This window comes from Ceratotherium simum, chromosome 2 (assembly GCF_057802395.1).
Source record: "Ceratotherium simum simum isolate JZ-2026a chromosome 2, ASM5780239v1, whole genome shotgun sequence".
NCBI lineage: Eukaryota > Metazoa > Chordata > Mammalia > Perissodactyla > Rhinocerotidae > Ceratotherium > Ceratotherium simum.
The window spans coordinates 3,536,891-3,560,913 of record NC_141901.1 but is presented as its reverse complement, the minus strand read 5'-3'; the positions used below and the strand labels follow the sequence as shown (position 1 = coordinate 3,560,913).

At 41.8% G+C, this 24,023-nt stretch overlaps 1 protein-coding gene across 1 annotated transcript in view; it reads right to left on the bottom strand.

The window, feature by feature from the left end:
- Window positions 1-21,538: 21,538 nt before the first annotated feature.
- Window positions 21,539-24,023, bottom strand: part of LOC147917721 (zona pellucida sperm-binding protein 3 receptor-like) — a 38,843-nt gene continuing 36,358 nt past the window's right edge. The window contains 2 exon segments of the mRNA XM_087420562.1: window positions 21,539-21,700; window positions 22,245-22,420. Coding sequence (XP_087276688.1) covers window positions 21,539-21,700; window positions 22,245-22,420 — 338 coding nt within the window.

Sequence of the window (24,023 nt, the reverse complement as noted above, 5' to 3'; positions counted from 1 at the left end):
GGTGCATATATCTTTTCAAATTAGTGTTTTTGTGTTCTTTGGGTAAATACCCAGAAGTGGAATAGCCGGATCATATGGTGGTTCTATTTTTAATTTTTTGAGGAACCTCCATACTGTTTTCCATAGTGGCTGCACCAATTTACATTCCCACCAGCAGTGTATGAGAGTTCTTTTTTCTCCACATCCTCTCCAACACTTGTTATTTCTTGTCTTTTTAATAATAGCCTTTCTGATGGGCATGAGGTGATATCTCATTGTGGCTTTGATTTGCATTTCCATAATAATTAATGATGTTGAATATCTTTTCATGTGCCTGTTGGCCATCTGTATATCTTCTTTGGAAAAATGTCTATTCAGATCCTTTGCCCAATTTTTAACAGGGTTGTTTTTTTTGTTGTTGTTGAGTTGTATGAGTTCTCTACATATTTTGGATATTAATCCCTTGTCAGATATATGATTTGCAAATATCTTCTCCCAGTTGTTAGGTTGTCTTTTCATTTTGTTGTGGTTTCTTTGCCATGCAGAAGCTTTTTAGTTTGATATAGTCTCATTTGTTTATTTTTTCTCTTTTTTTCCTTGCCTGAAGAGACACAATATTCAAAAAGATACCACTAAGACCAATGTCAAAGAGCATACTGCCTATGTTTTCTTCTAGGAATTTTATGGTTTCAGGTCTTACATTCAAGTCTTTAATCCATTTTGAGTTAATTTTTCTGTATGGTGTAAGATAATGATCTAATTTCATTTTTTTGCATGTGGCTGTCCAGTTTTCTCAGCACCATTTATTGAAGAGACTGTCCTTTCTCCACTGTATGTTCTTTGTTCCTTTGTAGAAAATTAGCTGTCCATAGATATGTGGGTTTATTTCTGGGTTCTCAATGCTGTTCCATTGCTCTGTGTGTCTCTTTTTGTGCCAGTACCATGCTGTTTTGATTACTATAGCTTTGTATTTTATTTTGAAATCAGAGAATGTGATACCTCCGGCTTGGTTCTTTATTCTCAGGAGTGCTTTGGCTCTTTGGGGTCTTTTGTTGTTTCATATAAATTTTAGGATTCTTTGTTCTATTTCCATGAAAAATGTGGTTGGGACTTTGATAGGGACTGCATTGAATCTGTAGATTGCTTTAGAAAGTATGGACATTTTAACTATGTTAATTCTTCCAATCCATGAGCATGGAATATCTTTCCATTTCTTTGACTCAACTCAGTGAGGTTATCATTCAGAATGGAAGGAGAGATAAAGGTTTTTCCAAACCAGCAAAAACTAAAGGAGTTCATCACTACTAAACTGGCCTTACAAGAAATGTTAAAGGAACTTATTTAAGTGGAAAAGAAGAGGCTACGAGTAAGAATAAGAAAATTATCAAAGAAAAAATGTCACTAGTAAAGGCAAATATATAGTAAAAGTAGTGGATCAACCACCTATGAAGGTAGTATGACCATTGAAAGACAAAAATACTAAAATCATCTGTATCTGTGATGAGAAGTTAAGGGATACACAAAAATAAAAGAGGTAAAATATGATACCAGAAACATAAAATGGGGGGTGGGGTGGGGAGTAAAAGTATAGGGCTCGATCCTTCTTGTCCTCTTTAACCGGCTCAGTTTTGGCTTCCTTTCTCTGTCTGCACTAGACCATGTTGCTGAAGTTTTGGCATGTTTCAAACCTGAGCCTCACAAGTGAAGACTAAACTGAACATTACGTAGAGTAGCAGTTCTCAAAGTCCAGTCCCCAGACCCCTGTGGGGCCCTGAGACCCTTACAGAGAGGCTGTGGGGGGAACTTTTCATAATTATATCGACTTCATTTGCCTTTCTCACTGTGTTGACATTTGCACTGATGGCACAGAAACAATGGTAGGTGAAAGGGCTGGTACCTCAGAACAAATCCGAACAGCAGCACCAAACCATACTAGTAGTCACTGCATTCCTCATCACCATGCATTTGCAGTAAAAAAAAAAAAAAAAAGCCATTTTTTATTTAACAATATCCTTGGTGAATTATGAGTTTTATTAAATATCAACCGTGGAGTGTTTGTAATATTCTGTGTAATAGAATGGGAAGTGTGCATAAAGCACTTGTATTGCATTCTGAAATATGATGGTTATCTCTGGGAAAAAACACTTGTGCAATTATTTAAGTTGTGAGCCGAACTAGCAGCTTTTCTCAGGGAACAACAGTTTCTTTTAAAAGAATGACTGACATATAAACTACAGTTATTTTGACTTGGTTATTTTGCAGACATTTTCTAAAAAATGGATGAAGTTAGCCTGTCACTTCAAGAAAAACAGCTGACAGCATTTGTTGTCAATGATAACACTAGAGCATTTGAGCAAAAATGCAAATATTGGAAAACTTGTACTCACTACTATAAGCTTGATAGTATCCCAATACTTAAGGCTTTTCTGATGAGAAATGTGATTCTTTGATATTGTATAATGACATAATGTCAACATTTAGAAAAATCTGCACAACTCAGGAAACCAATATTTTCTAAATGACCAATACATGATGCTACAAAATCATGCATAGTTAAAAGATGTGTTCAAAATGCAAGAAGACCAAAGGATTTTAATGTAATAAGACTACAAAAAATTCGCTGAGACAGTTTCAGATTTCATACTGCAGGTAACCTGTAAGAAACCACCAGCTATAGAGTTTTGTTTTAATATCAATGAGGAATAGCCACAACTATCTGCAAAGGCTATTCAAATATGCTTCCTTTTTCCAGCCATATCTGAATGGGGCTGTATTTCCTTCATGAACTTCAATGAAAACAACATATAGAAACAGATTGAACACAGAAGCAGATATTAGAATCCAGCTGTCTTTTGTCAAGCCAGACATTGAAGAGATTTGCAAAATGAGAAAACAATGCCACTCTTTTCACTATAATTTCTTTGTTCTAAAAAAGATAGTTATTTTTCATAAAATATGTTATTTATGTTAAAAGGCATTGGGTTTATTATTATTAAACAAGTAAATATTTCTAAAATGTCAGTTTTAATTTCTAATATGGTAAATATCAATAGATGTAACTCAGATAAAGAATTCTTTTGGAGTCTTCAATGATTTTAAGGTATAAAGAGGGTTGAGAACCACTGACATTATTTAAAACAAGGGAAGGAATGTTGCCATTTACTAGCTGGCTTTTAGTCAGGTTCAGATTTTTCACGTCATTCCAAATAATTTATGCATTTATATCTTCTTTATGCAATAAATAGCTAAGGGATAATTTGTTTTGTAAAAAGTATTATTCATTAGGGATAGCCTGTGAAGAATATATATATATATTTTTTTGTGTGTGTGTGTGTGAGGAAGATCAGCCCTGAGCTAACATACGATGCCAATCCTCCTCTTTTTTTGCTGAGGAAGATTGACCCTGAGCTAACACCCGTGCCCATCTTCCTCTACTTTATATGGGCCGCCGCTGCAGCGTGGCTTGACAAGTGGTGTGGCAGTGCGTGCCTGGGATCCGAACCTGAGAACCCTGGACCACTGAAGTGGAGCGCACGCACTTAACCGCTTGCGCCACCAGGCCGGCCCCTATTTATATATTAATAGCAAATAACTACACAACAAAACAAATCAAGGCTAGAAAGGAAATGATATCCTAAATCAAAAAGAAAAACAAAAACAAATAGACACAGAGCACTCATTACCAAATTCCCAAGGGCAGAAACTTGGACTTAAACGATAAAAAAGAAGGAAATTCTAAGATGGAATGTCTTTTATACAAAAATAAGCCTCTATTCTCATCTAATAGAAATCTGGGATCATTAACAAGAACGCTTTCACTGATGGTAATTGTTGCAGTGGCAAAAATTGAGAGGGAATTAAACAATTTCTCATTGTAGATATTCATTCTGTAGGGTAGTGCAATCAGCTTGAATTTGTTGAACGGTTCCCATTTTAAGTGTAAAACTCTGGAGTTCAAGTTGTAGATTTATTAAAGTGAGTAGTGGCTAGAACCGGAGCTCAGAGGTCGCCTTTCCCAGTGGTCCACACACTTTGTCATCGTCCTTGCTGGTCACTGAGTAATAACTCTGGATGTCAGGAAGTTTTCGTTCTTTCTTCAGCACTGTGATGACATAAAATACTGACATGTTTACGATGCAAATTTCAAGTTCCACACTTAAAAGATAAGACATTCTTCTCCATTTTTAGATTTTTGAATGGAGCAAAACAGATTTTGGATGAATTGGTGGACGTAATTGATCTAATTTTTCAAAAAGCTTTTGTAAACTTTCCACACAAAAAGTCACTTTAAAACAGAGGTGTGGGATTGAAGCTGCAGTACGGGAGGCGTGCGTTGCAGATGTGCAGTCAACAGGCACCAGAAGTAAAGGGTGGAGGTAAAGAAGCACCTCACTGGACGGTGAGGTGTGTTAGGGTGGGTCCTACCTTAAATATTCTTGAAAATTTACCATTTATAGAGGATAGTATGGTATTCCAGGGAAAGAAAGGCTGGAATAAACTGTGGGAATGTCTGTCATCGTAGGGTGAGGAGACAAAAAAACGTCAATGAATCTTAAAAGGGATTTCTTTTCCCTCTGCACTTTATTAGGCGTTTACAACAGGCCAGGTACGTAGAGTATTAGGCATTTTGAAATGAATTATGTCAAGTTTGTGAAATACCACTTTTCTGTGTTTACAAATGAAGAAACTGGGGCTTATCATGGTCCAGTAACTTATCCAAGGGATCAGAATCTACAGGTGGTGGAGCTGAGAATTCATTTTGGAACCTTATATTCCAAAATTTCTTTCTACTAATATCTTGACTAGTAGAAATCACTTAAATACTCTGTAAAGGAGAGATTTTGAAGCATGAGCTACAATCCAGGGAAGACACTCAGAAATAAGTACAGATGAATTGTTCTCAATCAGTGGCGCAGGAGATTGTTCCGGTCTGCACATTCGTGTGTGCACCAAGCATTGTCTCTAGACTGAACAATGCAATCTACAAATGGGAGGACTGTTTTTAAAATAAGTACCTAGATGATGCTGTAATCAGTAAGATAGAAATTTATTTAAATCATTGTTGAATTAATAGTAGTTTTTGGAACCTTACTTTCTCAATCAATAGTTACTGGAGGTGTAATTTGTTTCATCTGAGGGTGTTGAAATTTTTAATTTTAAAATGGCATTTTTATACTTACATGGTTAGGAACCACTATTGTAAATTATTCTCTAGCCTTTTCTGACACCTTCTAGGATTGGGTTGGGTGTCCTTCCTTTGTTGTCTCATGTTAATTCCATTTAACAAACTTATATTATTTATTTATTTAAATATCTTTATTCTATTAAGGGACTGGGCTAGGTGCTGGTAATACAAAGAAGATTAAGATTCATTCCATCTTGCTTGTAATCATCTGACTAATTGCTGTTTCATGGATGTCACAGGGAGGAGCAGACAAGTATGCCCAGGAGCCTACTCTGAAGAAAGGGTTTACAACCCTGGCCTCATCTCTCTCTTCTTTTTCTTTTCTTTTGGTGAGGAAGATTAGCCCTGAGCTAACATCGGTTGCCAATCCTCCTCTTTTTGCTGAGGAAGATTGGCCCTGGGCTAACATCCATGCCCATCTTCCTCTACTTTATATATGGGATGCCTGCCACAGCATGGCTTAATACACAGTGCATAGGTCCGCGCCCAGGATCCAAACCCGTGAACTCTGGGCCGCCGAAGCGGAGTGTGCAAACCCAACCACTATGCCACCAGGCTGGTCCCATCTCTCTTCTTTTTAAATTAAAATTATTGAAGTCTAATTTATTTTAAAAATGAATACATCTATTTTAAATGTAGAGTTTGATGAGTTTTGACATACATATATATGTTGCCACTACCCCAATCAAGATTTAAAATATTTCCATCAACCCAAAAAGTTCCTTCATGCCCTTTCCCAGTGAATCTTCCCTCCTCCCCCCACCATCCTTTGAGGCCTAGGCAATCACTGCTATGTTTATAACTAAACACTAGTTTTCCTGCTCTAGAATGCCATGTGAATGAAGCATACAGACTTAATTTAAGACTCAAAGAACACTGAAAGAGTCTGGGGAAATTGGAATCTGACATAGCAAGGGCCCAGCGATGTAGGAGATTCACTCAAAACTTGTTTCCAGGATGGGGGAGGGGTAGTGAAAGAATGGTGGCTCTGAAAAAAAATAACTGGATGGAAGATCCTTAACCTACATTGTGTTGGACTGAGGAAAGCTAAGGTCAATAGGGCGTTGCACTCTAGTTGTAAAACTGGAAAAGAAATTGCAGGAAAGAGCTGAACTATCAAATTAAGTGGAGTCTTGGGGGCAGATTGCTCTCCATTGGGTTCAAAGGTCAGGTTACCCTAGTTATGTATTTGTTTAATCTTGTGGCAGACTGTATTTTCCAATGATGACTACAACAATATATCCCATTCTACATGATTTTCTAAAATCTTGGTACTCCTCCATCAAGAGGTAGAGTCTAATTCCCTTCTTTCTGAATCTGGATGGGTTTGTACTTGCCTGTTGCTTGTAACCATTAAAATGTAGCAGAAGTGACACTATATGACTTCCAAGACTAGGTCAGAAAAAGCAGTGCAACTTTCATCTTGCTTGCTAGAAACCCTCACCCTGGAGCCTTAAGCTGCTATGTAAACAGTCTGTCTGCCATGAGGCTGCCATGTTGTAAGGAAGCCCAAGTTAGCTCATAGGAAGAGACCATGTGGAAAGAGCTTAAAGCTACATGAAGAGAGAAATGCCCAGCCACACCCCGGCCTACTCTAGCTTCAGCCATCATCTGACTGCAACATCACAAGAGACTTAAGCCAGAACCTCCTAACTGAGCCCTTCCTGGGTTCCTGACTCACAGAAATCAAGAGAGATAATACAATTATTGTTGCTGTTTTGTCACTAAGTTTTGGGATGATTTATTATGCAGTAACAGGTAAATAAAACAAGACATTTTTAATCTTGAATTATTTGTTGTGTCTTCTTCATTGGATTAAAAAGCCTTAGAGACAATAATTTCTGGCTTAGATCTTCTCCTTCTCCTCCTTTTCCTCCTTTTATTTTTTCACAGTGCCTGAAGAGGGAGCTCTATACGTAGGGGAAACCTGTGGATGCCCAAATATAGGTTGTTGCTCATGGACTTGCCATTGACATATACAATATTGACTGATGATTAGCTTCCACTCCTGATTTAAAGCTGACATGGTAATTCTCTGATGTTCTAAGAACAGGATCTAAGGTTGTGAGTTCTTAGGCTTAATCCCTACACACAGCTATGAGTCAGCCTGGCTCCTGAGGCCAGCAACTCAACATATTAGTTTCACTGTTTTTAAGATGATGAAGAGATATTAAAATTTCCTGACATCTGAGGGCTATTATACAGGACAATTACTTGGCATTCATAATTGTTTTATGTATATGAAAATTGAACTTTGGAATAAATTCATTGGCAGAGATAGAAAAACCACAAACCCAAACTAAATCTAATTAAAGGATTGGTTCCTTTAGGCAAAATTAAATCCAGGTAGGACCTTTTTTTGAGCTCTCAATATCAGGGTGGAGGAATTTGGTAGTCACTATTGTGCATATCAAAAGGGCAATAAATTCTGAGTGGTTAGCTCACAGAGTGATGGGTAGCAACCTTTTAATGAAATAATCATGGTGAAAGAATCTTATTCTTAGAACTTCCAGATGGAAACCAATGGCTTCCCCCCTCTTAGCTTCTACAAAGAAGAGTCCATGTCTTGAGATTCTTCTCTAGGAAATTTAGGTTGGTCTCAGAATGCACAGCCAGTGTGCAGGCGCCTCTGACTATCCTGTGACTAAAAGGGATTCTAAACTGGCATCCTTGCTGCAGTAAGATTCTGCTCCACATGTCTCTGTTATATTCCTAAAGAAGTCAAAATAGAACCCAAGTATACTAATTCTTGTTTGGAATAACTAAGATTTTGCCTTTCAACTTTTTTGATTCAGCTTATTTAAACATTCAAGTTGTGTTTTTTTCTCTTTAATTTTTTAGATCTTGCATCTAGAGAATTGTTTCAGTTGAAGATTTTTGACCCCCACCCCCACTAACTGACCAAAGGAGTTTGGGATGGGAGGCCTGTCCCCAGAAAAGGCCATTACCATAGACATCTCTGGTTACCTGTGTGGGTCCGTGCTAAGCCCATTCTTAGTTCTAGTTACCCTTTATTAGAGACATTTACATTTGTAAAGAAAATCTCTATTTGTAAAGGTATCTTCTTCCCTGTACCAGGAAGAAGAGGGAGATGGCCTTACCTAGAAACTTATCAGAATGGAAGGCGAAGACTTAAATCTGTATGATAAACTTACTCATTGTTAACTGTGCTGTTTGGGCAATGTGCTATCTGACTCCTGCTAGGTTCCTATAGATGACATCTCCCTGGAGCCTGGGTTACCATGGTAATGTGTGTTTGAGCTATTTTTTTCAGGAACTGAACCCCTTGTCCACTTCAGGCCGGATTGAGACCACCAACCCGTCAACTGGGCTGTGTCGACGGCAAGAGGTTGGAACTCTACCCTCAGGGCATGCTAATGCCGCCATTCTGTGAACATGTGTCCTACGAAGAGACATGAAGCCTGACTACGCTTTGCAGATCATCAATTACCTCATCTCTCCTCACCTCCAATCATTTCAGACCACTTTGCCCCCTTCTCCATAAATACCCCTGAGTCCCTATTTTTGGGGACGTGGATTTGAGACTTGTTGTCCTGTTTTCCTCACTTGGCTGCCTTGTGATTAAATCTTCTCTCTCTGCAATCTCGTTGTCTCAGAGATTGGCTTTCTGGGCAGCGGGCAAAAACGGACCTGGTGCGGTAACAGAATGCTGTTGTGCATGCCCAACTTTATGGCTTGGTGAGTCAAATAACATCCAGTTCATGATGGGCAGCTCAGATCCCATAGTAACTTGGTGGCCCATGGTTAAGTGTTTGTCTCTACTAAGGCCCAGTAGCAGTCCAAGAGCTGTTTCTCAAAAGGAGAGTAGTTATCTTTGGAGGATGGCAGGGCCTTGCTCCAAAATCCTAAGGGCCTGTGCTGAGATTCACCTATAGGGACCTGCCAAATTTTCCAAATAGCATCCCTATCTGCCACTGACACTTCAAGCCCCATTGGCTCTGCTGGATCAGGTGGCCCAAGAGGCAGAGCAGCTTGCACAGCAGCCTGGACCTGTGGCAGAGCCTTCTCTTGTTCTGGGCTCCACTCAGAACCAGCAGCTTTTTGGGTCACTTGGGAAGTGTGCTAGAGAAACACACCTAAATGAGGGATACGCGCTTTCAAAATCCAAAGAAGCCCACTAGGTGTTGTGCTTCTTTTTGTTTGTAGGAAGGGCCAGTGGCAACAACTTATCCTTCACCTTAGAAGGCATATCTCTACAAGCCCCACACCACTGGACCCCTAGAAATTTCACTGAGCTAGAAGAACCCTGAATTTTGGTAGGATTCATTTCCTACTCTTTGACAGGCAAATGTCTTACCAATAAGTCCAGAACAGTTCCTACTTCTCGCTCACTAGGTTTAATCAGCATAATCTCATCAACATAATCGACCAGTGTGATAGACTGTGGAAAGGAAAGACAATCAAGATCTCTACAAACTAAATTATGACATAGCACTGGAGTTGATATACCCATGAGGTAGGACAGTGAAGGTGTATGGCTGGCCCTGCCAGCTGAAAGCAAACTGCTTCTGCTGCGCCTAATTGATAGAGACAGAGAAAAAGGCATTTGGTACATCAATAGATGAATACCAGGTACAAGGCAATGTTTTAGTTTGCTCTAGTAATGAAACCACATCTGGTACAGCAGCTGCAACTGGAGTCACCACCTAGTTAAGCTTATGATAATCCACTGTCATTCTCCAAGATCCATCTGTCTTCTGTACAGGCCAAATAGGTAAATTAATTGCGGATGTGGTGGGAATCACTACTCCTGCATTCTTTAAATCTTTGATGGTGGGCCAGCTCTGTGGCTTAGTGGTTAAGTGCGTGCGCTCTGATGCTGGCGGCCTGGGTTCGGATCCCGGGCACGCCCCAAGGCACCACTTCTCCGTCCAACCCGAGGCCAAGTCCCACGTACAGCAACTAGAAGGATGTGAACCTATGACATACAACTATCTTTGGGGGGAAAAAAATGAGTAAATAAAATCTTTAAAAAAAAAAAAAAAATCTTTGATGGTGGAACTAATTTTTGCCATCCCTCCAGCAATGTGACAGTGCTTTTCATTTTCTATTTTTGTAGGTAGAGGGAGTTCTAGTGGCATCTGTTTGGCCTTTCCCACTATAATAATAGCCCACACTTAACAGATCAGGATATCAATGTGGGGATTCTGCTAGCTGCAGAAAGGTATGTATTCCAATTATGCATTCTGAAAATGGAGGAAAAAACATAGGATGGGTTCAAGGACCCACTGGGCCCACTGTGAGATGGACTTGAGCTAAAACTCCATTGATCACCTGACCTACATAGGTCCCTACTCTGATTGGTAGATCACAGTGACATTTTGGGTTTCCTGGAGTTAGTGTCAATTCTGAGCCAGTGTGCAGTACTTCCTAAAGGTCTCATTATTTTCTTTTCTCCAATGCAGTTACCTTGGTAAAAAGGTCCCTTTGGGGAAGACTGGGAGAAAGATTAATAACACACACTTTTGGTAGTGTACTGGCATTCTTCCTCAAGGGGACCTGGTCTCCTCTTCATTCGAGGGGTTCTGGGTCTGTCCACTGGCTCAGGCCTGGGAATTAAATGAGAGGCCATGACTTGCTGTTTTTATGGTTCAGGTTAGACTTGTTCACTTGACCTAGAACTTTTCTGCTTATAGAGATCAAAGATTTCAGTGGCTTCCTATCTCACTTCTAGGAGCACCTTGATCAACTAGCCAGTGCCATAGGTCTGTGCAAGACTGTTCTGATTCCTGCTTTGACTCTACTGTCTATTATGGTGTGGGAGCTCAGAACTGGCCACCCCAAAATGTGTCTCTTTGGCATGAGGATTATTTTAGGCTGGTTACTTTTAAGAAACTGCAGAAGGGAAAGAAACTCTGAAAAGTAGAAGTAACCCTTTGTAAGAGGCATTTACTTTTTTTTTTTTTTTTGTGGGGAAGATCAGTGCTGAGCTAACATCCATGCCAATCCTCCTCTTTTTGCTGAGGAAGACCGGCCCTGAACTAACATCTATTGCCAATCTTCCTCCTTTTTTCCCCTTCGTCTCCCCAAAGCCCCAGTAGATAGTTGTATGTCATAGTTGCACATCCTTCTAGTTGCTGTGTGTGGGACGTGGCCTCAGCATGGCCGGAGAAGCGGTGTGTCGGTGCGCGCCCGGGATCTGAACCCGGGCCGCCAGTAGCGGAGCATGCGCACCCAACCGCTAAGCCATGGGGCCGGCCCTGAGACATTTACTTTTGTAAGGGAAATCTCCATTTGTAAAGGTAGCTCCTTCTCTGTACCAGGAAGAAGGGGGGATGACCATATCTCTAGAAACTCTTATCAGTGAAGGCAAGACTTAAATCTGCATACTCTTGTTTACTGCGCTTTCTAGTAATCTCTCATAGCTGACTCCCCACCCCCAACATCCTCCTTTGACTTTAGCTGAAGGTAGCATTTAAAGTGAGAACCTCCGCCATCTTGTCGAGATACTCAGTTCCTCAGTGGGTCTCTCCCATGTATACATGTTATCAAGTTTTGTTTGATTTTCTCCTGCTATTTGGTCTCATGTCAATTTAATTTGTAGCCCAGCCAGAAAGGACCCAGAATGCAGAGGATAAGTCTTCCTCCCCTTCAATAGTAACTATGCTCACTTTGCTTTTGGTGATTGAGTGCTGCCACTTGGCCCCTGCCACAGTGGGATCCAGTTACTACTATTGCCTCTAGGTTTCCCAATCCAGTGACTGCAGTTCCCACTGTAAAGTCTGGCCTACAGAGAAGGGTGATCACTGAGCTCTTCGTGGATGCCAGAGCTCCCCTCACATACTTATTTCTCATAGTACTGGTGAAAGGTGTGTCTTCTGGACTCTCCCTGGCTGGGTGAGTAGGTTTTAAATGACAAATCCACTCTAACATTCCAATCTCACCAAGCCTTTGAATCCCTTCCTCTACATTAAACCAAGGTGGCCCAACATTTCTAACTCACTCACTGTGGGCCACCTTTTGGTCTGTGTGTTAGCCAACCAAACAAACAAACTGTTAGAGCCCTTCCTAACTCCCCAAGCTGCAACATTAAATGTAGAATCTCTGCCTATAAGCTCATATCAATAAATTTGGCCTGATCCAACTTTATGTTCCTTCCACCATTATCCTGCACCCTCAATATCCATTCACACACATGTTATCCAGATTTCTGTCTGTATACATTAGAAAACTCAAGTAGTTCTTTTGGAGTGAAGCACACCTCCTAGGGGGTCACCTCACCTTTAGAAACCTGCTGGAACATGAGTGTAGTTATAAGTCTAGAAGCAAACAGGGGTGGTGGGGATGAATCCTGAGGAGAAACAGCATTTTCTTGCATCGCAACTGCTTCAGAGGAGGGCACTATAGTTTCTTCAGGCAATGCAGGGCTAATCCCCTCAGACAGACAGGTGACTACAACTTGAGGTAGGGATGCCACTGCCATGGGGGGAGGGGGGGTTGGGGAGGGAATGAGGGGGTTGGGGAGACATTTCTTCTGTGGTGGGGGATGCCTCTTCCACTGGCAAAGAAGACTTATGAGGATTTAGGGGCTTAAGGTCTCCAGCTTCATTAGGATCTTCCTACACATCCCTATTCCAATTTAGAGTATCCTGTTCCTTTCCAAGCAATGCCCCACTTTCACAGTAGTCACCCCGTGTGGCTGAGTTCAATTTGTGTTGTAATTCAGTTGTAATGCCAGTTGAAGATGAAATCTGTGTTTAATTTTCAGCAATCTCAGCCCTGCAGCTGTAGGAGATAAGGGTCTCCTTCAGGGTACACATAGAAGCTTTCAGGTCATTTATGCAGTGCATGAGCTGGGAATTCAAATCCCTGAGCTTATCCTTTTCTTTCACTACTTTGTCCAGTGATATTAGGAACAACCAGTCAACTTCATTATATTCATTAGTTTTCTAAAAATGTTCCAAAGTATCATATACACAGTCACCCAGCTCCTTGCTTCTTATAAGTGTTTGATTAGAAGTATCTAATGGAGATATTTTGTGTATCTCTATTTGCAGATCATGCCATGGACTATCAGTGCTCTCTTTACTACTGGAAATAGAGTCATTAGTGTCTTTAAATCTAATCAGATTGGAGAGCTAATTCCAGAAACCCTAGAACGAATTGAGTAAACTCATCCTTAAAGTTCTTTTCCTCTAGAACCACTCTTAGTATCAAATTCTGTATCAGTTCTCTGATTCTCCAGAAATAGTTCTCTATCTCCAGATACAGAAATTATCTGTATCTCCAGAGAAACAAAACTAATAGGATATAAATATTTCTATCTATCTATATCTGTATCTATCTGTAGAGAGATATTATAAGGAATTATGAAGGCTGAGAAATCCCACGATCTGCAGTCAGCAAGCAGGAGACCCAGGAGAACCAATGGTGTAAGTTCCAGTCTGCGTCCAAGTCTGAAGGCAGGAGAAGACTGATGTTCCAGCTTGAAGACAATCAGACAGAGAGAGAGAGCAATTTCTCCCTTACTCTGCCTTTTTGTTCTATTCAGGCCTCCAAGAGATTGGATGAAACCCACCCACATTGGAGAGGGCAATCTGCTTTACTCAGTCTACCAATTCAAATGTTAGTCTCATCCAGAAACACCCTCACAGATACACCAGAAATAATGTTTAACCAAATATCTGGACATCCCATGGCCCAGTCAAGTTGACACATAAAATTAACCATCACACCATGTATTTGTGCCTCCAAATTTACTAAATGGAAAAAAGCCTTCATGTTAATATTTGACAGAGTTATAAGTCAAGAAAAGGAAAATTAAAAATCTTCTTGATATTATAAAACTTTTCTTACATTTATGTTATTTTCAAAATATCATTTAAAAAATAAATGACTTGTAAACTTTAGTACTTTATAAAGAATGGGAGTTAGGTATTAATGAATAATTTTGCTTCATTTATTCAGAAAGAATCTACACTAAAGTGGGATAAATGCATAATGTTAAATAATACATGTATTTACCAGTCTTGAACTTTTAGAGAAGCCACATAATTTTTAGTTTATAACTCAAAATATTAAAATTTCATGGCAATAGTTATGACTTGAGTTACTGGCACACTTGATTTTGATGTTGTGTTTTACTTGGTTTGCATTGACATTAATGTTTCAATCTAAAGAAATAATAATAAAGGATAGACTCTACCTATATCTATGGAAGTGTGGTTGTGTTAAATCATATAGAAACATCTGGCCCTTTTTTTATCATTTCCGTTTCTCACCCTTCTCCTGTTCCGTCCTGCATCACAGGTGGCCAAACTCTGCACCTATGTTTCCGGGGTTCCCACCTCAGCTGGCTTCTGGCTGGGTTCACCCAGTGGGAGGCAGTGGAAGGAGATATGAAGGTAGAAGGAAGGGAAAAGTCGGAACATTTCTCCCTTGCTCTATCTTGGATGGCATTTCTAGCAGCAGCTCCCACAGCTGCTCTCCCTCTCACTGGACGGTCCTGCCATGACTCAGCTTTCACTGGGTGCCGCCCGGCCCAGGGCTCCAGTAGCACCACTTCCTCTCTTTGTGCCTCCAGCCTAATGCTAGTAGAGACTTCTTATTACTGTTGCTAATCTCTGGGGTGCCTCACTGTCTCCTGTTTGGCTTCTCACTATTCTGTCACCTTTGTAACCAATTCCCTAGACTAAATTATCTCTATTACAAACTTTTCAAGTGCTTTCTGGTTTCCTGGGTGGACCTTGACTGACAAATTTATTGGCACGAGAAGGGATGCAGGAAATAGTCCCTCAAGATAGGGTTCTCTTTGAGTATAAATGCAGTGATAACCTCTTTTATGGGGAAGGGGAGATGTAATTCGAGTACTTCATGTCTTCAATACCAAATAGTTCTCCATCATATCATCTGGGATCTTGTTAGAAATGCAGAAATCAAGCCTCATCATAGACATACTGAAACAACATTTTCATTATGATAATATACTCAGAGGATTGGTATGCACAGTAAAGTCTGAGGACCACTGACCTATGGCATGCAGAGGCATTGCGATTACTTAGGTTATCATGTGTGGTTGTTTAGAATGAAGTGCTATTTGAAGGCAAGGCTTTGGGAAATCAAGTAAGTAGTGGCTGTTTTTGACCAGTGTAGTAATAATGATGACTCTTATGGTGCTGGACAGTTACAGAAAGAAAACAATAAGCTTCAGGGCTTTGAACTTGAAGTTCAAAGATATGGATAGAGAACCAGACATCTTCTAAGGCAGCCTTAAAAGAATCTCTCATTTCTTATAGCTGTAGGGCAGACACAGCCATGGATCGGGCCCCTAAATTCAATCACTTGGGTTGCAGAATTACCATACAGGTTGAACATACAACTTTGCCAAGGTTAGGGAATAGTTAGGAAGTAAAGGAAAAAGTGGGATCCTCGAAGTTGGGATAAAGACATTTTGGGTCAAGCCAGATGAAGCTGAGAACTTTGAATCTGTAATTCTCCCTGATCTTCCTTTGCAAGCAGAAGTTGCCATTTCTTGCCATTCAGAAGAAACTGGTCTTTCCTTTCTCAGAGTCTCTGAAATAACTTCATCTGAGGCAGTTGTCTGGCAAAGGGATGTGAATCTTCTTCAGGACCAGTGGGCCTTGAACTTTAGGATGCATCAAAATCACCTGGACAATTGGGCCCCACTCCCAGAATTTCTGATTCACTAAATCTGGATGAGGCCCAAGAAATTGCATTTAAACAACTTCCAAGGTAATTCTGATGCATCTGATCTGTGACCACACTTTATGACCACAATTCATAACCTTGATTATTCTTCATTGCCTCCAAACTCATAATGCAGTCACATCCCAGCATGCTGAGCTTACACACACACACACACACACACACACACACACACACATGCACAAATGGTCTTGCTAATTTGTACAGGCAGGAGGAAGCTGGGAACATATGTGAGAAAGGATTCTAAAAATATTAGATCAAGGAGAGCATTTTGTTGGATTAGGCTGAATTTATCAATATGGGTACACCCTGGATTTAATATATTAGTTCTTGCAGCTAGAAATGGCTCTAACAGTTTGCTTGGTTGGTTACTGAAGTTTGTCTTCAGTAACCTACATTGTCTACATTCCCTGACATAATGTGGAAGAAGTGATCTAAGGACTTAGGGAGATGGGAATGTTGAGATAGATTTATTATATGTGCACCTGCTCATCTTCCCCTTGACTATGTTTTCTGGGAGAGCCCAGGGAACATTCTCTTCATTAAGACATTGACAAATGCATCAGTGAGAAGAGCATGAATGTCCTTGAAGGGCTGTATGTTAGTTATCCTCTCTAGGCTGGGGATGACAATGCGAGAGGGCACCATTGAAATAAGTTCCCTGATTTGACTAGGATGATGGCATCCCAGAATAGTAGAGGCCAGATGTTAGGAATAAATCATCAGAGACAAAGTGGGTGCAATTATAGTAATGGACAGCAAGGGAAGAGTGAAAATTGTAGTGTTTTGGTCAGTAGAATCTATGATGGTAGTTAATTGATCATCATGTTTTTAGAAATAAAATTAATAGGAAGTTTATTAAAGTATTACTAGATTTAGCCAAATGGAAAAACTCTTCATCTAGTGAGAAGAAATCTGGCTTCAATTTCCACAGTGGAAATTCATGATCTCGTATATATCACATTTATATGTCACTTTATGGACCAAAGTTGAAGTCCTTTGACTGAAAGGGAGACCATATCTCCGGAGGAAGGACCCCACAACACTGCCACAAATATGTACTACGAGTCTTCCTCTAAGTCTTTTCCAAAGGGACCTGTGACCATTTACTAGGATGAATGAATTAATTCTAATCCCTAAGGCCCTGAAATGTCACCATGGTCTTCTGGTCAGAGTAGGGGGTTCTGGAAGTCAGGCGATAAATAGAATTTTGGCCTAATTCTCTCTCATCATGGATCTGATACCGAATCTCTTAATCTCAATTTTGTGTGCCCAATGCCCAGCAAGCCAAACACTGAGACATCGGTGCTTGGAGATGAGAAAGATTTATTTGAATTGGCCAAAACGAGTAGGTGGGAGCCTGGGTTTGCTCAAATCCACCTCCCCTAGAACAGAAAGCAGAGGGGTTTTATAAACTAAGGGACTTTGCGGGAGTGGCTTCAGGGAAACAAAGGGATCACTCTCAATAAGCCTCTGGGCAACCTGACTTCTGGGCTTCAACAGCTGCTGAGGGCCGGCCATCTGGTGATTGCAACCTCCCTGAAGGCATTCTCTTTCTCCTGCAAAGGAAGCTCACAAATCCTTGAGACCTCTGAGTTACCAGAAAAACAGCAAATTGGTTTAATATCTACAGTACTCCTCAGATACCCGGCTTCAGATCCAGTGGTCAGAAGACTGAATCTGTGACTATTTTTCTCCAGTGAATACTTAGTTGAAATAGAGGTACCTGGGAATGGGCAGAATCTCCACATTGACTCCTTGACACGTGGAGTAGGATTATTATGGCAGGAAAAGCCAGTGGAAGCTCCAGGAACTGCCAGTCCCTACTCGAATTATAAACCAAAGCAGTATTGCCTCCCCAGAGATGAGTGCCATACCAAAGACTTGAAATATATAGAAGTGGTGATTACTAACACATCACCATTTCATGTGCCTGTTTGTCTAGTGCAAAAACTGGATGGATCTTGGAGAACGACTGTGAATTATTGTAAACCTTATCAAGTAGTGACTCCAACTGCAGCTGCTTTGTTAGCTGTGGATCTGGTAGCCGGATTCCCCAGGTCTATCCCTTGAGTCACTAGAAACAGCTCCTGGCCTCTTTTACACTGTTACTGATCTTACAAATGTCTTTCCCCTTAGCAATCAACAAAGACAATCAAAAGTCATTTGCTTCTGTCTTTTTGGGACAGGAGGACTTCCTCACAGTTTTACTTCAGGGTTCTATCTCTCACCTGTTCTCTGTCATAATATAGTCTGCAAAGAATTTTTACTGTCTGGACATTCCTCATAGTACAATGCTAGCTCATTCCATTGATTGAACATGGTGAATAGGAAGTAGCAATTACCATAGATGCTTTAGCAAGACTCATGTGTGTCAGAAGGTGGGGGATAAACCAATGAAATATTGACGAGGGTTTTGAGAACCAAAGATCCAGGGCACGTCTGGATAAACTTTGGGGAACAAGGCAACTGCCTAATTCCAAGACCTAATCTAACCAAGACGCATATTCCCCCTGAGGGCAAGACTGGAGGAAACTCAACAGTCTTACCAGGGCAAGGCAGAGCAGGCTAGCCTGGTATCCAGTAAGAGATATCAGGGAGTCCTGGTTGCTGGAGAAACCCCTGGTCCCATGAAGCAGCAAGTCCAAAGGTGGATCGTGTATTCCCAATTTGTAGTGGTTGCTTTGAGTGATTTTTGAAGGGTGGGCTCCCTCAACCCTGGAGGCTATGCAGGTGTTTTGGGCCAGGCCCTAGCTCCACAGGCCCAGAGGGCCCTGGCTGACCAAGGCCTGCTGAAGGGGTGTGTACTGCACATGCACACCGCTGCAGTTCGAGGTTGCCAGGAATCTGAAAGAGGGCAAGGGTCTGGAGAGGCCTTGTCGCAGGAATGGGCTTATGCCTAATTGCAAGCGCTAGACTACACAAGTGTGCACATTACCCCTGAAAGCACAGCTGGAGAATACTGGACTGCCTTGCCAGGGTGAGGCAGGGCAGCTGGCAATGATTCCTCCAATAAGAGACACCTGGGAATCCTGGTTCTGGAGAAGCCCAGGACCCGATCAGGCAGCAAGTTCAAATGGGGACTGACTCACCATTTTGCAGCTGCCGCCTCAGAACGATTTTTGGGGTGTGGGCTCCCTTCACCCTGGAGGCTGTGCGGGTGGTTGGGGCATGGCCCTTGCTCCCCAGCCTGGAGGGCCCCGGCTGTCCCAGGTCAGCTGAGGGATGTGTAGTGCATGTGGGAGATCAAAATTGACCACCCCAAAATATGTCTCTTTACCTTGATTATTTTCTCTGAAGGACATTTGACCTCCCCCAAACTCCCTAAAGAATTTCACATAGAAGGTCTGTTTCAGGAAGGAGCCACTACCATATGATGGCTGTAGCATAATGTAAAATAGGTGCTGCAATAAAACAGGCACCAAGACCCTCTTATCAAAAGTTCTGTCTCTCCCTGGCCACATTCTCTAGGTGGCCCGGCAAAGAGTAGCCAAACAAACATTTACATTTCTAAGGGAAATCTCCATTTGTAAAAGTATCTCCCTCTCTGTACTTGGAAGAGAGGGGATGACCTCATCTCTAGAAACTTATCAATGTGGAAGGTGAGGCCTTAAATCTTCATAATAATCTTACTCTTATTTACTGTGCTTTTCTGGTAATCTCCCATAACTGACTCCCCCCACCTCCAACATCCTCCTTTGTCTTGAGCTGAAGACAGTATTTAAGATGAGAATCTCTGTCATTTTGTTGAGAAACTCAGTTTTCCTGGTTTCTCCCATGTATACATGTTATTAAACTTGGTATTATTTTCTCCTGCTAACCTGTCTTTTAATTATTTGGCCAGCCATAAGAACCTGAAGGGAAAGGGCAAGGTGGATTCTCCGTCTTCCCCAACGTGCGCAAGTGCAGCAGCACAGTTCAGGGTTGCCAGGTGTTGGGTACTGACTTGTTATGATTTCAAATTCATGTGTTGAAAGCTTGTTTTGGACAAAGTTGTTTTGATCTAAGAGTGAAGTTGTGTACATTGAGGAAGCTTTATCAGGTTATCGTCATTAACATCTGTTGTCGACAATACTCCCTCAGTAGCTCAGCTGTTGATGGGCACTGATGGGGGCTTACTGATAAGAACATATGGAGGAGCATCTATGGCTAGGGGACCTTTAGACTTTAAACACGAAGAGAGTGTGAGGACTTACGAAAAGTGTTCGTCTGGGCAAGGCGACACTTTGCCAGCCGTGGTGAAACCGTGCAGCGGCCCCAAGGAGAGCGTCTTGCCTGCCAACACCAGGGCCTTTGTTCTCTAGCAACATCCTCTAGCAACATGAGACTTTCACTTTGTGCTGGCTGCTGGACCTTAGCTCTTGGTTGGCTAAGCCGACTCTTCCGAGAACCAGTTCGTAGATTGGTACACTTCAACTAAATTTGGACTTAATTTCTTTCATCTCTGCTTTGTCTGGATCAATAGTGTAATTAATCTATCATTGGTTTGGAGTATGCTATTTCTTTATTGGCTTAGTAAGAGACGTTATTCTGAATGCGATTGGCATCTGAAATATTATTATAAACTATATTCCCACAGTGAACCTGTGTTAAATAAATTATTAGCAAAGACAATCTCACTCTCTGAACATAATTTTACCCCAAACAAAACACCAGGGACTGGAATAGGGCAAGGGTCTGGAAAGCCCCAGTTGCAAGAACGGGTTCTTGGGGAACAAGGTTTATGCCTAATCTCAAGATCTAGTTTACACAAATACGCATACTCCCCCAAAGGCAAGATGCAGGATCTTGGACTGCCTTGCCAGGTTGGGCTGCGGGGCTGACTGGGGATTGCTCCCAAAAGAGATACCTGGGAGCCTTGGTTTTGGAGACGCCTGGGCCTGATCAGTCAGCAAGGCCAAATGGGGATTGACTGTCACCAGTTTGTAGCTGCAGCCTCAGAGTGACTTTCTGGGGGTGGGCTCCCTCCACCCTGGAGGTTATGCAGGTGTTTGTGGTCGGGCACTACCTCCCCAGGCCTGGAGGGCCCCAGCTGCCAAAGCAGGCTGAAGGGGTGCGTACTGCGCATGTGCAGCAGCGCAGTCAGGGTTTCCAGATTTCGGGAACAGGGGAAGGGTTGGAGAGGACGTGTCCTAGGAAAGGGCGCCTGGGGGACAAGGCTTATGCCTTATCTCCAGACCTAGATTACACCAATGCGCATATTCTCCCTGAAAGCACAGCTGGAGGATACTGGACTATCTTGCCAGGACAGAGCCTGTGCTGCTGATTGGTGATTCCTCTAGTAAGAGAAACCTAGGAGCCCTGGTTCTGAAGAAGCGCAGGACCCGATCAGGCAGCAAATGCAAATGGGGACTGAATGTCGCCAGTTTAAAGCTGCTGCCTCAAAACGATTTTCGGAGGGTGGACTCCCTCCACCCTGGAGGCTACTGGATGGTTGGGGACAGCCAGGGCTCCGCAGGCCTGAAGGACCCTGCCTTCTCAAGTCAGGCTTTCAGGGTGCGTACTACGCACGCGCGGGCCTCTCAGGTCAGAGTAGCCAGGGACCAGGGACAAGGCATCTATCGGGAGAGGCCGGGTCACAGGAGTGGGCTCTGGGGGTACAAGGCATCTGACTAATTCCAAGCTGTAACCTACTCAAATGCACATATGTCCCCTGAAGGCAGATCTGGAACAAACTGGACGCCCTTTCTAGGGCGGGGCCTTGCGGGCTTGTGATATCCTCCAATATGAGACACCTGGATCCAGAGAAAGTTGAATCACCTGTAGAGCCATCTTCACATCCTGTGGGCTTGGGAGACACTGCATGATGTGTCTGCCTGCGCACACTGGCTCACAGACTTCAGGGGCCTCCTAAAAGTGATTTAAAGAAAAGGGGGAGGTGCATTCTGGGAGGCATTACCGGCAAAAGTGAGATTGATCAGCGGACTGATAGATGAACAGGATGTGGGGAAAGATTTGGCATCCTAGCCAATGTTCACATTCGGGCCAAGCCCAGATCTGTTCTTGAGCATCAACCAAGATGCAGAAAAGACGCAGAGCTGCAAAGGAGACCCAGAGTACCTCTTCAAGGACAGCTGAGTGATAATTCTAATGACCAATCAGAAATGGAGAAGTCACACAGCATTTACTATAAAAAATGCAGAGCTAGAGGTCAGGACATCTGGGGTCTGGGGGGCCTCAAGTCTAGAGGTCTTGGTTGCAGCCATATTGCAGGAAAACTTGCCTTTCCCAGCTCATCAGAGTGCCTCAAAGTTGAAAATGCTGATTTCAGTAAATTACTTATGCATCCTGACAAAAGTCAGATCTCCCTTTTGCTAGCTGGAACAATGCTTTGGAGGAGGCTTCATTTTTAGGGTTCAATAGCACAGAAACATTCTTGAATTGTGACATTTACCCACTCACACTTGGGCACCTCTGGGTACCAGGTTCTGTTCTCTGAGCAGACGATACTTTGGAAACTGACCGAATCATAGCCAGGGTCACACAAGATGGTGACATTTTCAGATGTAACATACTCATCCTTATCCTCAGACAGTTTTCCATTTTTTATCTCTGGTTTCACACACGTAGCTGTAATGGAAGCATTTTTGAACATTCTGTGTTTCTCAGTAAATGGTATCATAATAGCTTTAGATAATGAGAATGATAAGAAATTCTCTTCATAAATTATAATCAGGCCCTACAAGTTGTTCTATATTATCTTTCATTTTCATAATACAATAATATTATAGTAGTAATAATATGTATTACAATAGTAATAATTAACATTTATTGAGCAAGTACTACGTGTCAGTCTATGTGCTAAGTTTTTTACATACCTTATCTCATTTAATCCTCACTACAACTCTGAATTAGGTACTCTTTTTTTTTTTTGTGAGGAATATTAGCCCTGAGCTAACATCCGATGCCAATCCTCCTCTTTTTGCCAAGGAAGATTGGCCCTGGGCTAACATCTGTGCCCATCTTCCTCTACTTTATATGGGATGCTGCCACAGTGTGGCTTGATAAGCAGTGAGTCGGATGTGCGCCCGGGATCCGAACCTGTGAACCCCGGGCTGCTGAAGCCGAGCGCACGCACTTAACCACTGCGCCACCAGGCCAGCCCCTAGATACTCTTATTATCTTCATTTTACCAACAAAGAAACTGTAAAAGTTACATACTTTCCTCAGTGTCACATAGCTTTTAAGTAGCAGAATCTTGGCTCTCAATTGCTACACCCCACAGCCTTAATCTGCATATGGTTCTAGATATGTACTTTTCATTGTTCTTGCCTCATAATCTTCCTGGGTAAAATGGAGCCGTTAGCAAAATGATGAAAATACCATGTACATTGAAGAGACAAACCCATTCTTGACTCATCGTCTTGCTATAGCAGGTTGACCAACCAGGAGCACCATCAGATCATTGAAAACAAAAATGAAAAGGTCATAGAAAATGGGTGCCCATCGTGAGGCTTTTGTGGAGATTTCTAACACTTCATGATTTAGGAATTAACACATGAGATTCCTCTTTCTTGGATAGTTGGAATTAATTCATGAAATACTCATGAAAACTTTCCTAGAGACACAAAGATACACTCAGGTAAAAGACATTGTCTTTAGATACCTGGAAAGATACCTAAGAACCTGATAGTAGTAAGTGTCTCTGGAAAAAAAATGAGCTGCGCTTTTGGAGGACAGGAGTGGGAGGTAACGTTCATTTTCAATGTACCTGTCAAGGACTGGTTAAAGTTTACCATGTGTGATTTAAATATTCAAACTAACTAAATAAAAAACAGAATTTATGTGCTACCTTTGAACCACAGGGAATACTGCTCTCAATATTTTCTAGTTCTGTCTTCTCAGCAATGGACTGAAGATAGAGCTGGAGCTACCCCTACGTGGAGGAGGAGAAGGCAACCAGCATAAAAACTTGCAGAAGATTTTAGCTTCTCCGGCCAGATCATGTCCTTCACGTCATTCATATGCAGCTTCGGAATAAGAGGGTGTTAAAATATCTTCCTTGTTCTGGTGAGTGATGTCGATAATGGGGAAGGCTATGCATGTGTAGAGGCAGGGAGTATATGAGCAGTTTCTGTATCTTTCTCTCAATTTTGTTGCAAACCTAAAACTGCTCTAAAACAGCAAAGTCTTGTTTTTGTTGAAAAAATTACATATTACAAAAAGCCCTAAA